Below are 15,138 nucleotides of genomic sequence, written 5' to 3' on the forward strand. Positions count from 1 at the left end.
TTTGTATTGGTGATAAATTTGGCAACCGGGCTTCTGTGACAATGTTGTGGGGGCTTCCTGTGACCCCCATGTGTGTGCGGCCATGAGAGGAACACACGTGGCTGCAAGATATCCCGAACAAATCGCTGAGCTGTCATTGTCTCTCTGTTACCATGCAGGGTGGCGCTGGGTCCTGCGGCAGGTGCGCACCGCTCCGATGTCGGCTCCGGCGCCCCGGAGCTCTGCAGTCGGGGCTCTCCCGGCGGCGTGGGGCAGCCAGCGTGCAGCGGCGTGGGCGTGTCCGCCCGTAGGGTGCCACCCGCTCTCTCCCCACCTTCCTTATGCACAGTGGGAGAGTCGGCTCCTCCCACTCTCCGCCCCCGGGCAGGGGCTTGAAGGTAAAAGGCTGGCAGTGACCTGAGCTCACTGCCAGTTATTGGTTCTGTTAGCCTCTAGTCAGGTCTGTTCCAGTCTGCCCTAGTTGCTTGTCAGTATCCTTTCGTTTGCCTGTGAGCTCCACCTCCAGCCTTGATTTACCTAGTAGTTTTGTTGGTCTGTTCCACCTGCCTCTTCTGTCGGCACTCTGTCCCCCGTTAGTTAGTTCCATCGTGGTAGTCGCCAGGTCCCTAGCCAGTACAGGGACCGCCGCCCAGTTGTCCACCTGGGGTTAGCCAGGGCCGAGGCAAGTAGGCAGGGACAGTGGGGTGCGGGAAGTTCAGGGCACCCCACCTGGCGCTCGGGGGGCTGAGTGCCGTAACATAATAACTGACCCTTAAAACTGTTTTGTCATGGAGGCGATCAGTTCCCTCACGAACCAGCTGCAGGCCCTGGGGCCTGTGATCCAGGATTTATCCGCCCGCATGGCGGCCCAGGAGCAGCGGGAAGTGTCGCAGGGGCCGGACGCCTCAACCAGCCCAGAACCCAAGTGCCCTCTTCCCGAGGTATTTTCTGGGGAGAGGAACAAGTTTTTTGTTTTCCGACAAGCGTGTCGCCTGTCTTTTCGGATGCGTCTCCATTCTTCCGGGTCGGAGGTTCAGAGGGTCGGGCTGATAATGTCCCTGCTGCGGGGCTCTGCCCAGACATGGGCCTTTTCCATCCCCGAGGGTTCCTCCTGCCTGCAGTCCGTGGACTCGTTTTTTCAGGAACTCGGGGGTATCTTCGACGAGCCGGACCGGGCGGGGTTGGCGGTTTCACGGTTGCTGGCGTTGCACCAGGGGTCGCTCTGTGTGGAGGATTATTGCTCCAACTTCAGACGCTATGCAGGGGATACTGCATGAAACGATAGCAGGAAGGACGTCTTTTTGCAGGGCCTCTCGGATGCGGTAAAAGACCTGTTGATTTCCCATCCCGTTCCCGGGTCCTTAAGGGAGGCCATGGAGCTAGCGGTGAAGGCAGATAGGAGGCTCAGGTCTAGGAAGCAGGATAGACAGGCCCGTAGGGTCAGGGAGGTCATTTGTCCTGTTCCCTCTTCTTCCGTACCTGTCGCTGTTCCTGAGCCAATGGAGGTGGACCCGCTGGACCCCAAAGAGCGACGCCGGATTCGTTTGGTGCATCATCTCTGCTTCCACTGCGGGAAAGCTGGACATCGGGTGATCACCTTCCCCCTGAGGCTTCAGCGCTCACAGTCCAAACCGGCGGAAAACTCCGAGTCCTAGGCGATTGCAGGGAGGATCGCCTAGGACTTCAGGTACTACCTAAACTGTTGGTACCTTGTCAGGTTAGATTCCGGAATGTTTCCCGACCCGGGAAGGTGTTTATTGATTCCGGAGCAGCCGCTAACCTGATAAGCATGAGTTTCGTTAAACCTTTGATGGCAGAATTTGTGGCGCTGGAGACGCCAATTCATTTTACCAGTATCGATGCTACCCCTCTCTCTACAGGCCTGGTACGATGGAGGACCCCAGGATTACAGTTCACGGTGGGGGTTCTCCACTCGGAAGAACTGTCTTTCCTGGTTATGGAAAAAATGTCGGTGGATGTGGTGCTTGGTATGCCCTGGTTGGCACTGCACAATCCCCAATTTGATTGGTCCACCCGGGAATTGACTCATTGGGGATCATCCTGTCATAATCACCTGTCTACCATAGCCATGTGCCCCGCAGATACTGTGCTCATTCCAGAGTATTTGTCAGACTTTCAGGATGTATTCTCCAGAGAACTGTCTAAGGCTCTGCCTCCTCATAGGGAGTGGGACTGTGGTATTGATCTGATTCCCGACCGTCCCATCCCTAAGGGAGCCATTTTCAATTTGTCAGGCCGTGAGCATGAAGCCCTCAAGTCCTATATCTCGGAGGCTCTGGCCAACCGACATATCCGGCCGTCCAGGTCCCCTGCTGGGGCAGGTCTCTTCTTTGTAAAGAAGAAGGACGGGACACTAAGGCCTTGTGTGGATTATCGGGCCTTGAATAAAATAACAGTGAAGAACCAGTGCTCCTTGCCCCTAATTCCTGACTTGTTGAATCAGGTGGTAGGGGCCCACTGGTTCTCCAAACTGGACTTGCGGGGGGCTTACAATTTTATTCGGATTAGAGAGGGAGATGAATGGAAAACGGCGTTCAACACCCCGTTAGGACACTTTGAATGTCTGGTCATGCCTTTCGGACTTTGTAACGCTCTCGCTGTGTTTCAGGGGTTTATGAACGTGGTCTTTCACGACTTCCTGGGGGTATTTATGGTCATCTATCTTGACGACATTCTGGTGTATTTTCCTGACTGGGATACACATGTGCAGCACCTGAGGTTGGTCCTGACCCGTTTGCGCGAGTACCAACTTTTTGTCAAGTCAGAGAAATGTACTTTTGGTTCTAAAAAAGTTTCTTTCTTTGGTTATGTGATTTCACCCACGGAGATTCAGATGGAGTCTGATAAAGTAGCTGCAATCTCCCATTGGGTCAGACCAGACAACCTTAAGGCTCTCCAGCGGTTTTTAGGTTTTGCAAATTTTTACCGCAAATTCATTAGAAACTACTCTGTTATTGCTCAACCCCTGACCGACCTGAATAAGAAGGGGGCCGACTTGGTAAAATGGTCGCCGGCAGCCCTTGAGGCCTTTAGTCAGCTAAAGAGGGCATTTACGACTGCCCCGGTGCTAATACAGCCGGACGCACGACTACCTTTTTTCATTGAGGTAGATGCGTCTGAGGTGGGGACAGGAGCAGTATTGTCGCAGGAGGTCAGTGGGAGGTCTGGGTATAGCCCATGCGCGTTCTTCTCGCGGAAGTTTAATTCAGCAGAACGCAACTACGACGTAGGTAACTGTGAATTACTGGCTATCAAATGGGCTTTGGAAGAGTGGCGACACCATCTTGAGGGTGCTAGACACCCAATTACCGTGTATACTGATCATAAGAATCTGGTATATCTCGCCAATGCTAAAAGACTCACAGCTCGTCAAGCCAGGTGGGCGTTATTCTTCGCCCGTTTTAATTTCGTTGTGACATATATCCCAGGGGAGAAGAACGTGAAGGCGGACGCCCTATCACGGAGTTTCGGGGTGCCGGAAAGTGAGACTATGTCTCCCGAGAATATCTTGGCACCTGGCATGGTGGTGGCAGCTGTAGAGTCTAACTTCGTTCCCCAACTACAGAATGCCCAGCAGGACGCTCCTTCGGGGGTGCCGGAGGGCAGATGGTTTGTGCCAGAGACCTTACATCTTCGAGTCATGGACGAATCTCACTCGTCGGTTCTCGCAGGGCATCCAGGGTTTCAGGGGACCCTGGATCTTTGTTCCAGACACTTCTGGTGGCCAGGCATGGCTCAGGAGATCCGCAACTTTGTTAGGGGATGCTCGGTCTGTGCCTGCAACAAGAGTCGACGGCGTCCTCCGGAGGGTCCCCTGAGACCGCTACCGGTTCCTTCCAGTCCATGGTCGCAGTTATCGGTAGACTTTATCACTGATCTACCAGAATCCCAGCTGTGCACTACTATCTTAGTGGTGGTCGACCGGTTCTCAAAGATGGCACATTTTGTGGCGTTAAAGAAGCTACCTTCGGCAAAAGAATTTGCCAAGATTTTTGTAACAGAAATCATTCATCCACATGGGATTCCCGAGAACATTGTATCTGATCGCGGGGCTCAGTTTGTGTCGCAGTTTTGGCGTGCCTTCTGTAGAAACCTGGGAACGTCGCTTTCCTTTTCGTCAGCATTCCACCCGCAAACTAATGGTCAGACTGAGCGGAAGAACCAGGATTTAGTGCAATATTTATGGTTATTTGCTAGCAAAAAGGCTCATCAGTGGGCAGAGTTCCTGCCATTGGCAGAGTTTGCACAAAACAACCGCCCTTGTTCTTCCACTGGGGTATCTCCATTTTTTGTGTATACGGTCAGCATCCTCGTTTTCTTACAGCAATACCTACTCCTTCGGTCTGTCCTGCAGCTGATGTCGCCACAGATAGGCTTTGGGGAGTATGGGAAGAGGTACAGAAAAACTTGGAAGCAACGGGGACTCGTATGCAGTTGCGTAGTGGGAAAAGTCTGTCTGTATCTGAACCGTACAGGGTGGGACAGAAGGTATACCTGTCTTCTAGAAATCTCAAATTGAGGGTCCCATCCTTGAAGCTAGCGCCACGTTACGTGGGTCCGTTTGTCATCACACGGGTGGTAAACCCGCTCGCCTACGAACTGGATTTGCCAACTACATGGAGGGTACACAGGGTGTTCCATAAGTCTTTATTGAAACCTTTTGTCCCTTCGGTGAGAGGGGGGTAATGTTACCATGCAGGGTGGCGCTGGCTCCTGCAGCCGGCGCGCACCGCTCCGATGTCGGCTCCGGCGCCCCGGAGCTCTGCAGTCGGGGCTCTCCCGGTGGCGTGGGGCAGCCAGCGTGCGGCGGCGTGGGCGTGTCCGCCCGTAGGGTGCCGCCCGCTCTCCCCCACCTTCCTTATGCACAGTGGGAGAGTCGGCTCCTCCTACTCTCCGCCCCCGGGCGGAGGCTTGAAGTTAAAAATCTGGCAGTGACCTGAGCTCACTGCCAGTTATTGGTTCTGCTAGCCTCTAGTCAGGTCTGTTTCAGTCTGCCCTAGTTGCTTGTCAGTATCCTTTCGTTTGCCTGTGAGCTCCACCTCCAGCCTTGATTTACCTAGTAGTTTTGTTGGTCTGTTACACCTGCCTCTTCTGTCGGCACTCTGTCCCCCGTTAGTTAGTTCCATCGTGGTAGTCGCCAGGTCCCTAGCCAGTACAGGGACCGCCGCCCAGTTGCCCGCCTGGGGTTAGCCAGGGCCGAGGCAAGTAGGCAGGGACAGTGGGGTGCGGGAAGTTCAGGGCACCCCACCTGGCACTCGGGGGGCTGAGTGCCATAACACTCTCGTACCACTACTAGGGGTGACTGGCTGTAATATGTGATGGCCCCCTAGACTATCACACCAGCAGGAGTAGGATTGAGTTGCTCACCCCAAGGTCTCTAGACATGAAAACGGCCATCATCAGAACCCAAACTAAACCTGAATTAATCGCTGAAGACAACCCAGTTCCCCTCCGTAGTGTCCAGTTTCATCGTTCATGACATCACTGCAAATGGAATTGATGGTGGATGTCAAAGGCCGTACATGTAATGGGGGCCGCAAGACCAAATATCCTTCAGCCAAGTGCCTGGAAATGGTCCCGTCAGACACAGGGGTTTATTGATGGCGCCCCCTGTTTCTGGATGTCAGACAATGGAACACTTGGAGCTGCTGGTGCTTGTTGGACGATCCTCTCTACTGGTGGTCTGTCGAGGGCATCCTGAGCCCAGTCACCTTGTGTGCCCTCACATATCAACTGGTCCCAACACCTCCTAGCAGTCTGGTTAGATGCTCCTCTCTACTGGTGATCTGTCGAGGGCATCCTGAACCCAGTCACCTTGTGTACCCTCACATATCAACAGGTCTCAACACCTCCTAGCAGTCTGGTCAGACGCTCCTCTCTACTGGTGATCTGTAGGGGGTCCTGAGCCCGGTCACCTTGCATGCCCTCACACATCCACTGGTCCCAACACCTTCTAACAGTCTGGTCAGATGCTCCTCTCTACTTGTGGTCTATAGGGGTGTCCTGAGTCCGGTCACCTTGTGTGCTCCCATCCACTGGTCCCAACACCTCCTAACAGTCTGGTCAGACGCTCCTCTCTACTGGTAGTCTGTAGGCGTTGTCCTGAGCCCGGTCACCTTGTGTGCCCTTACATATCAACTGGTCAGAACACCTCCTAAAAGTCTTGTCAGACAGTGCTCTCTACTGGTAGTCTGTAGGGAGTGTCTTGAGCCCAGGTCACCTTGTGTGCCCCCATTCAATGGTTCCAATACCTCCTAACAGTCTGGTCAGATGCTCCTCTCTACTAGTGGTCTGCAGGGGGCGTCCTGAGCACGGTCACCTTGTGTGCCCTCATCCACTGGTCCCACCACCTCCTAACAGTCTGGTCAGACACTCCCCTCTACTGGTGGTGTGTAGGGAGTGTCCTGAGCACGGTTGCTTTGTGTGTCCCCATCCACTGGTCCCAACACCTCTTAACAGTCTGGTCAGACCCTCCTCTCTACTGGTGGTCTGCAGGGGGCATCCTGAGCCAGGCCACCATGTTTGCCCCCATCCACTGGTCCCAGCACTGCCGAACAGTCTGGTCAGAATAGCCCAGTGGGGAAAAATTCATTGATACGACCATCCAGCTTCTCCCATCCCAATAATGCGCTCCTCTCAGGTTGTGGTAACGGGGTTAAATCTCTTCTCTGCGACGTAGAGGCATCTAGTGGTCAACAAGCTCTACAAGCGGAAGAAGAGGTCACTGCACACAAGGAGCCTCCGAGAGTCTATTATAAGCCAAGGGGGAACCACTTTTAAGGCCTCCAGTGACAAGACCATTTATCTAATCACACCACAACTCTCATTATTTACATATCTGCCTGAGATGAAACTGCATGCCAAGTACTGACGTCCATGTGTGTGTGACTGGGAGCCTGCAGATCCTACATGAAATGTTCCTGACAACTGACCCCCATAGACCACCTCGCTACAGAAGAGCAGTAAAGCCGTAGGGTAATGTAGCATGCTGGCTTTACAAAGAGGCAATTCATAAGTAGCCATTGTGGCGGTACGATGCGATGCCCTTTTATAGTGTTCCCGAGCTCCTGCAGTGGCCATGCTGGCCAGAGATTGCTGCTGCACCTCTGTTTGTGCCACAGTAGGGTTTCAGACCTTCCATTGACAGCTGCCTTTTCTCATCTTTTTTGTGCAGATTTCCTCCATTCCTGGAGCCTTCATTACGGACCTGCACATCGTCTCCATCAGAGCTGTTCTGGCGTCTCTTGTCATCTGGTTTCTTGCTTTTGGCTTCTCTGCAGTGGACGGCCAGTTCCCCCGCTATTGCAGCACTCACTTGGCAGTAAGTAGTAAAATCTGCTGCCCGCCATGGAATGGAAGCCCCTGCGGTGAACATGTCGGGCGCGGAGAATGCTCCATTATGGACAGGTCATCGTACGACCAAGGCTCACAGATTCCTCATGAGGACAGTCATTGCCTTGATGACCGCTTGTACTGGCCCACTCGTCATTACCAGTACTATTGTAGATGCAAAGGCAATTACACCGGCTTTAACTGCGGAGAATGCAAATACGGCCACGGCGGGGAAAAGTGCGATCAGAAGAAGCTAGTGGTTAGAAGAGAGATCCGATCGCTCAATGATACTGAAAGGCAAAGGTTCCTCAGATATCTGACTCTGTCGAAAACCACCACCAGCAAGGACTACGTCATCCTGGTGAGCAGCGACCGCCACGACCCCGTGTCCTACCAGTTCAGGAACGTCTCCATTTATGACTTGTTCGTCTGGATGCACCATTACGCCACGAAGCCCATTTATGTGAACTGCTCTTATACATCCTTCAGCAACTTTGCCCACAAGGGACCGGCATTTCCCACCTGGCACCGCAGGCTGCTCCTCTTCCTGGAGAGAGAGATGCAGAAGATGTCCGGTAATGAAGACTTCGCCCTTCCGTATTATGACTGGAGACAAGAGGAGAACTGCTCAGTCTGCTGCGACGAGCTACTCGGCAGAAGCGACTGGGAAGGGAACATTCTGGAAAACTCCTGCTTCTCATCCTGGGAGGTGAGTGCCATGACTAAGGGGCCGACGAGAGGTTCCAATGGGGGCAGTTGTGTGATGTGTCCCCAATAGAGATGAGCGAGCACCAAAATGCTCGGGTGCTCGTTACTCGGGACGAAATTATCGCGATGCTTGAGGGTTCGTTTCGAGTAACGAACCCCATTGAAGTCAATGGGCGACCCGAGCATTTTTGTATTTCGCCGATGCTCGCTAAGGTTTCCATTTGTGAAAATCTGGGCAATTCAAGAAAGTGATGGGAACGACACAGCAACAGATAGGGCAGGCGAGGGGCTACATGTTGGGCTGCATCTCAAGTTCACAGGTCCCACTATTAAGCCACAATAGCCGCAAGAGTGGGCCCCCCCCCCTCCCAACAATTTTTACTTCTGAAAAGCCCTCATTAGCAATGCATACCTTAGCTAAGCACCACACTACCTCCAACAAAGCACAATCACCGCCTGCATGACACTCCGCTGCCACTTCTCCTGGGTTACATGCTGCCCAACCCCCCCTCCCCCGCACGACCCAGTGTCCACAGCGCACACCAAACTGTCCCTGCGCAGCCTTCAGCTGCCCTCATGCCACGTCACACTCATGTCTATTTATAAGTGCGTCTGCAAGAGGAAAATCAGGCACACACTGCAGAGGGTTGGCACGGCTAGGCAGCGACCCTCTTTAAAAGGGGCGGGGCGATAGCCCACAATGCTGTACAGAAGCAATGAGAAATATAATCCTGTGCCACCGCCATCAGGAGCTGCACACGTGGGCATAGCAATGGGGAACCTATGTGCCACACACTATTCATTCTGTCAAGGTGTCTGCATGCCCCAGTCAGACCGCGTTTTATTATAAATAGTCACAGGCAGGTACAACTCCGCAATGGGAATTCCGTGTGCACCCACAGCATGGGTGGCTCCCTGGAACCCACCGGCTGTACATAAATGTATCCCATTGCAGTGCCCTGGACAGCAGAGCTAACGTCAGATTAACTGCAGGTGGGCTTCGGCCCACACTGCATGCCCCAACCTGACCAGGCTTTTTAATTCATAGACACAGGCAGGTACAACTCCCTATTGTGAAGTCCCTGTGGACCGACAGCATGGGTGGGTGCCAGGAAGCCACCGGCGGTACATAAATATATCCCATTGCATTGCCCATCACAGCTGAGGTAATGTCATGTTTAATGCAGGTGGGCTTCGGCCCACACTGCATGCCCCAGTCAGACTGGGGTTCTTTAGAAGTGGAAACAGATGCATTTACAACTCCGTGTGGACCGACAGCATGGGTGGCTCCCTGGAACCCACCGGCGGTACATAAATATATCCCATTGCAGTGCCCAGCACAGCTGATGTAACGTCAGCTTTAATGCAGGTGGGCTAAAAATTAATTGGATTACACTGTAGGCGAGGGCCCCAAAAAATTGGTGTACCAACAGTACTAATGTACCTCAGAAAAATTGCCCATGCCCAACCAAAAGGGCAGGTGAAACCCATTAATCGCTTTGGTTAATGTGGCTTAATTGGTAACTAGGCCAGGAGGCAGCCCAGTTAAAATAAAAATTGGTTGAGGTGAAAGTTTGAACGCTTTAATGAGAATTGAAACATCTAAAAATTGTTTACAAAAATTATATGAGTGAGCCTTGTGGGCCTAAGAAAAATTGCCCGTTCAGCGTGATTACGTGAGGTTTCAGGAGGAGGAGCAGGAGGAGGAGGAGGAATATTAGACACAGATTGATGAAGCAAAAATGTCCCCGTTTTGGATGGTGATAGAGAACGATGCTTCCATCCGCGGGTGCAGCCTACGTATTGTTTAGGTATCGCTGCTGTCCGCTGGTGGAGAAGAGAAGTCTGGGGAAATCCAGGCTTTGTTCATCTTGATGAGTGTAAGCCTGTCGGCACTGTCGGTTGACAGGTGGGTACGCTTATCTGTGATGATTCCCCCAGCCGCACTAAACACCCTCTCTGACAAGACGCTAGCCGCAGGACAAGCAAGCACCTCCAGGGCATACAGCGCGAGTTCAGGCCACGTGTCCAGCTTCGACACCCAGTAGTTGTAGGGGGCAGAGGCGTCACGGAGGACGGTCGTGCGATCGGCTACGTACTCCCTCACCATCCTTTTACAGTGCTCCCGCCAACTCAGCCTTGACTGGGGAGCGGTGACACAGTCTTGCTGGGCAGCCATAAAGCTGGCAAAGGCCTTGGAGAGTGTTCCCCTGCCTGTGCTGTACATGCTGCCTGATCTCCGCGCCTCCCCTGCTACCTGGCCCTCGGTACTGCGCCTTCTGCCACTAGCGCTGTCGGATGGGAATTTTACCATCAGTTTGTCCGCCAGGGTCCTGTGGTATAGCATCACTCTCGAACCCCTTTCCTCTTCGGGAATGAGAGTGGAAAGGTTCTCCTTATACCGTGGGTCGAGCAGTGTGTACACCCAGTAATCCGTAGTGGCCAGAATGCGTGTAACGCGAGGGTCACGAGAAAGGCATCCTAACATGAAGTCAGCCATGTGGGCCAGGGTACCTGTATGCAACACATAGCTGTCCTCACTAGGAAGATCACTTTCAGGATCCTCCTCCTCCTCCTCCGGCCATACACGCTGAAAGGATGACAGGCAAGCAGCATGGGTACCCTCAGCAGTGGGCCAAGCTGTCTCTTCCCCCTCCTCCTCATGCTCCTCCCCCTCCTCCTCCTCCTCAACGCGCTGAGATATCGACATGAGGGTGCTCTGACTATCCAGCGACATACTGTCTTCCCACGCCTCCGTTTCCGAGTGCAAAGCGTCTGCCTTTATGGTTTGCAGGGAACTTCTGAAGATGCATAGCAGAGGAATGGTGACGCTAATGATTGCAGCATCCCCGCTCACCATCTGGGTAGACTCCTCAAAGTTTCCAAGGACCTGGCAGATGGCTGCCAACCAGGCCCACTCTTCTGTAAAGAACTGAGGAGGCTGACACCCACTACGCCGCCCATGTTGGAGTTGGTATTCCACTATAGCTCTACACTGCTCATAGAGTCTGGCCAACATATGGAGCGTAGAGTTCCACCATGTGGGCACGTCGCACAGCAGTCGGTGCACTGGCAGATGAAACCGATGTTACAGGGTGCGCAGAGTGGCAGCGTCCGTGTGGGACTTGCGGAAATGTGCACAGAGCCGGCGCGCCTTTACGAGCAGGTCTGACAAGCGTGGGTAGCTTTTCAGAAAGCGCTGAACCACCAAATTAAAGACGTGGGCCACGCATGGCACGTGCGTGAGGCTGCCGACCTGCAGAGCTGCCACCAGGTTACGGCCGTTGTCACACACGACCATGCCCGGTTGGAGGCTCAGCGGCGCAAGCCAGCGGTCGGTCTGCTCTGTCAGACCCTGCAGCAGTTCGTGGGCCGTGTGCCTCTTATCTCCTAAGCTGAGTAGTTTCAGCACGGCCTGCTGACGCTTACCCACCGCTGTGCTGCCACACCGCGCGACACCGACTGCTGGCGACGTGCTGCTGCTGACACATCTTGATTGCGAGACAGAGGTTGCGTTGGAGGAGGAGGAGGAGGAGGGTGGTTTAGTGGAGGAAGCATACATCGCCGCAGATACCAGCACCGAGCTGGGGCCCGCAATTCTGGGGGGTGGGTAGGACGTGAGCGGTCCCAGGCTCTGACTCTGTCCCAGCCTCCACTAAATTCACCCAATGTGCCGTCAGGGAGATATAGTGGCCCTGCCCGCCTGTGCTTGTCCACGTGTCCGTTGTTAAGTGGACCTTGGCAGTAACCGCGTTGGTGAGGGCGCGTACAATGTTGTGGGAGATGTGGTCGTGCAGGGCTGGGACGGCACACCGGGAAAAGTAGTGGCGACTGGGAACCGAGTAGCGCAGGGCCGCCGCCGCCATCATGCTTTTGAAAGCCTCCGTTTCCACAAGCCTATACGGCAGCATCTCTAGGCTGATCAATTTGGCAATGTGCACGTTTAATGCTTGAGCGTGCGGGCGCGTGGCGGCGTATTTGCGCTCAAACAGTGGCGCTAGCGGCGTCTGGACGCTGCGCTGAGAGACATTGCTGGATGGGGCCGAGGACAGCGGAGGTGAGGGTGTGGGTGCAGGCCAGGAGACGGTACTGCCTGTGTCCTCAGAGGGGGGTTGGATCTCAGTGGCAGGTTGGGGCACAGGGGGAGAGGCAGCGGTGCAAATCGGAGGCGTCCCACCTTGTGGGGTGCTTGGCCATCATATGCCTGCGCATGCTGGTGGTGGTGCCTCCCCAGCTGATCTTGGCGCAACAAAGGTTGCACACCACTGTCCGTCCGTCGTCAGGCGTCTCTGTGAAAAACTGCCACACCGTAGAGCACCTTGGCCTCTGCAGGGTGGCATGGCGCGAGGGTGCGCTTTGGGAAACAGTTGGTGGATTATTCGGTCTGGCCCTGCCTCTACCCCTGGCCACCGCACTGGCTCGGCCTGTGCCCACACCCTGACTTGTGCCTCTGCGTCCTTACCCGCGTCCACGTCCTCTAGGCCTACCCCTACCCCTCAGAATGGTGTATTACCAGTAATGCAGAAACAGAACGCTTTAATTAAATGTGCCGCTTACTGGCCTGTGGTTGGAGGCTGACTTCGCTTACCGAACGCACAGCAGAGCCAGGAAATAATTTTGCGCAAGCCTGCTGTAACACTTAGCTGGCTGCGTATGAATTAGGAGGACAACTACCCCCAGCACAGACCCAGTACACTGAGGACGGTCACAGGCAGCCCAAATAGATTTTTTTTTCCAAATGTTTTTGGAAAGGCCCACTGCCTATATTCAATCAATATGTCTTCTGTCCCTGCCTCACCACTACTGGCCCTGGACTATGTATAATTACTGCAGGGCGCAATGCTCTGCACGGCCGATATACAAAAAAAAAAAAAGTGCAACACTGCAAAAAGCAACCTCCACACTACTGCACACGGTTAGATGTGGCCCTAAGAAGGACCGTTGGGGTTCTTGAAGCCTACACTAACTCCTAACACTCTCCCTATAGCAGCAGCAGCATCAGCAGCACTGTCCCTGATCTCTGTCAGAATGCATCTGTGGCGAGCCGCGGGAGGGGCCGATTTATATACTCGGGTGACACCTGATCTCGCCAGCCACTCACTGCAGGGGGGTGGTATAGGGCTTGAACGTCGCAGGGGGAAGTTGTAATGCTTTCCCTGTCTTTCTATTGGCCAGAAAAGCGCGCTAACATCTCAGAGATGAAAGTGAAAGTAACCCGAACATCGCGTGGTACTTGTTACGAGTAACGAGCATCTCGAACACGCTAATACTCGAACGAGTATCAAGCTCGGACCAGTACGCTCGCTCAACTCTAGTCCCCAAGTGTAAACAAAAGTGTAAAAAACAAGATGCAGTCAGGCAAAAGTATGAGCTGGGAGGGCAAAACGGAGCGGTGAGAGTCCATAGAGGGAAAGATGAGGCTCTCAGTGGTGCTCAGTATATAGCGCCAACATAGACCGCAGCTCGGTACTACTCCAAGGGAACATCAACATACTGTACTAAACTGATAATAGGGGAAGGGTCCCATCACAAGAGCTTACAGTCTATGAGGAACTAGGGGGACACAAGAGCTTACAGTCTATGAGGAGGAAATAGGGGGACACGAGCTTACAGTCTATGGGGAACTAGGGGGACACAAGAGCTTACAGTCTATAGGGAACTAGGGGGACACAAGAGCTTACAGTCTATGAGGAACTAGGGGGACACAAGAGCTTACAGTCTATGGGGAGGAACTAGGGGGACACAAGAGCTTACAGTCTATGAGGAACTAGGGGGACACAAGAGCTTACAGTCTATGAGGAGGAACTAGGGGGACACAAGAGCTTACAGTCTATGGGGAACTAGGGGACACAAGAGCTTACAGTCTATGAGGAGGAACTAAGGGGACACAAGAGCTTACAGTCTATGAGGAGGAACTAAGGGGACACAAGAGCTTACAGTCTATGGGGAACTAGGGGGACACAAGAGCTTACAGTCTATGAGGAGGGAATAGGGGGACACAAGAGCTTACAGTCTATGAGGAGGAAATAGGGGGCACAAGAGCTTACAGTCTATGAGGAGGAAATAGGGGGACACAAGAGCTTACAGTCTATGGGGAGGAAATAGGGGGCACAAGAGCTTACAGTCTATGAGGAGGAAATAGGGGGCACAAGAGCTTACAGTCTATGAGGAGGAAATAGGGGGCACAAGAGCTTACAGTCTATGGGGAGGGAATAGGGGGCACAGGAGCTTACAGTCTATACGGAGGAAATAGAGGGGACACAAGAGCTTACAGTCTATGGGGAGGAACTAGGGGGGACACAAGAGCTTACAGTCTATGTGGAGGGAATAGGGGGCACAAGAGCTTACAGTCTATGGGGAGGGAATAGGGGGCACAGGAGCTTACAGTCTATACGGAGGAAATAGGGGGGGCACAAGAGCTTACAGTCTATGGGGAGGTATTGGGGGCACAAGAGCTTACAGTCTATGGGGAGGAACTAGGGGGCACAAAAGCTTATAGTCTATGAGGAAATTTGGACACAGGAAATGGGGACACAGGTGGCAGCAGTGCTTGTTCTGTAAAATGGTCCGGCCATCTTGTATATAAATAGGGTGTATACATCAAGGTGCTATCTGTGTACAGGTGTTTGTTGTACTAGAGTGTATGGGATGGGGGGATACAGTGGGGTACTGGGGGTAATGCAGAACATGGGTTCACAGAGTTAGATAAGGTAATATAAATATACATGTATTATAAGGTGACCGGACGTCCCACTTTGGGACCCTATGTCCCACTTTCCACCGGGACCCCAGTGGGACAGCCATTTGTCCCACTTTTGGGATGTCGAGTCACCATTATAGTGATAACCAGCCGCAGTGCCGCAGCTCCCCAGCCGGTAATCACTCTGCAGCGCCGCGGGCCGGGTGCACACACTGACGGCAGTGTGTGCATCCAGGATCTTCGTCTTTGGTTCCACAAGAGACGAGAGGAAATGAGGCACTGCTGCGGGCGCACAAACTTCCGATGGCAGTGCTGAGAGGAACACAGGTGCTGTGAACACCAGGAACAAGTAAGTATATGGGTTTTAGGGGACACTATTATTACTACTGTGATTACTG

At 53.4% G+C, this 15,138-nt stretch overlaps 1 protein-coding gene across 1 annotated transcript in view; it reads left to right on the plus strand.

Moving 5' to 3' along the window:
- The first annotated feature begins 1,768 nt into the window (after nucleotides 1-1,768).
- LOC136627215 (tyrosinase-like) overlaps nucleotides 1,769-15,138 on the plus strand; it is a 49,393-nt gene continuing 36,023 nt past the window's right edge. The window contains exons 1-4 of the mRNA XM_066602144.1: nucleotides 1,769-1,864; nucleotides 2,609-2,771; nucleotides 3,429-3,994; nucleotides 7,175-8,041. Of these exons, the coding sequence (XP_066458241.1) occupies nucleotides 1,769-1,864; nucleotides 2,609-2,771; nucleotides 3,429-3,994; nucleotides 7,175-8,041 (1,692 nt within the window). The remainder of the gene's footprint in view (nucleotides 1,865-2,608; nucleotides 2,772-3,428; nucleotides 3,995-7,174; nucleotides 8,042-15,138) is intronic.

This window comes from Eleutherodactylus coqui, chromosome 5, assembly GCF_035609145.1.
Source record: "Eleutherodactylus coqui strain aEleCoq1 chromosome 5, aEleCoq1.hap1, whole genome shotgun sequence".
In the NCBI taxonomy this organism is placed as follows: Eukaryota; Metazoa; Chordata; class Amphibia; order Anura; family Eleutherodactylidae; genus Eleutherodactylus; species Eleutherodactylus coqui.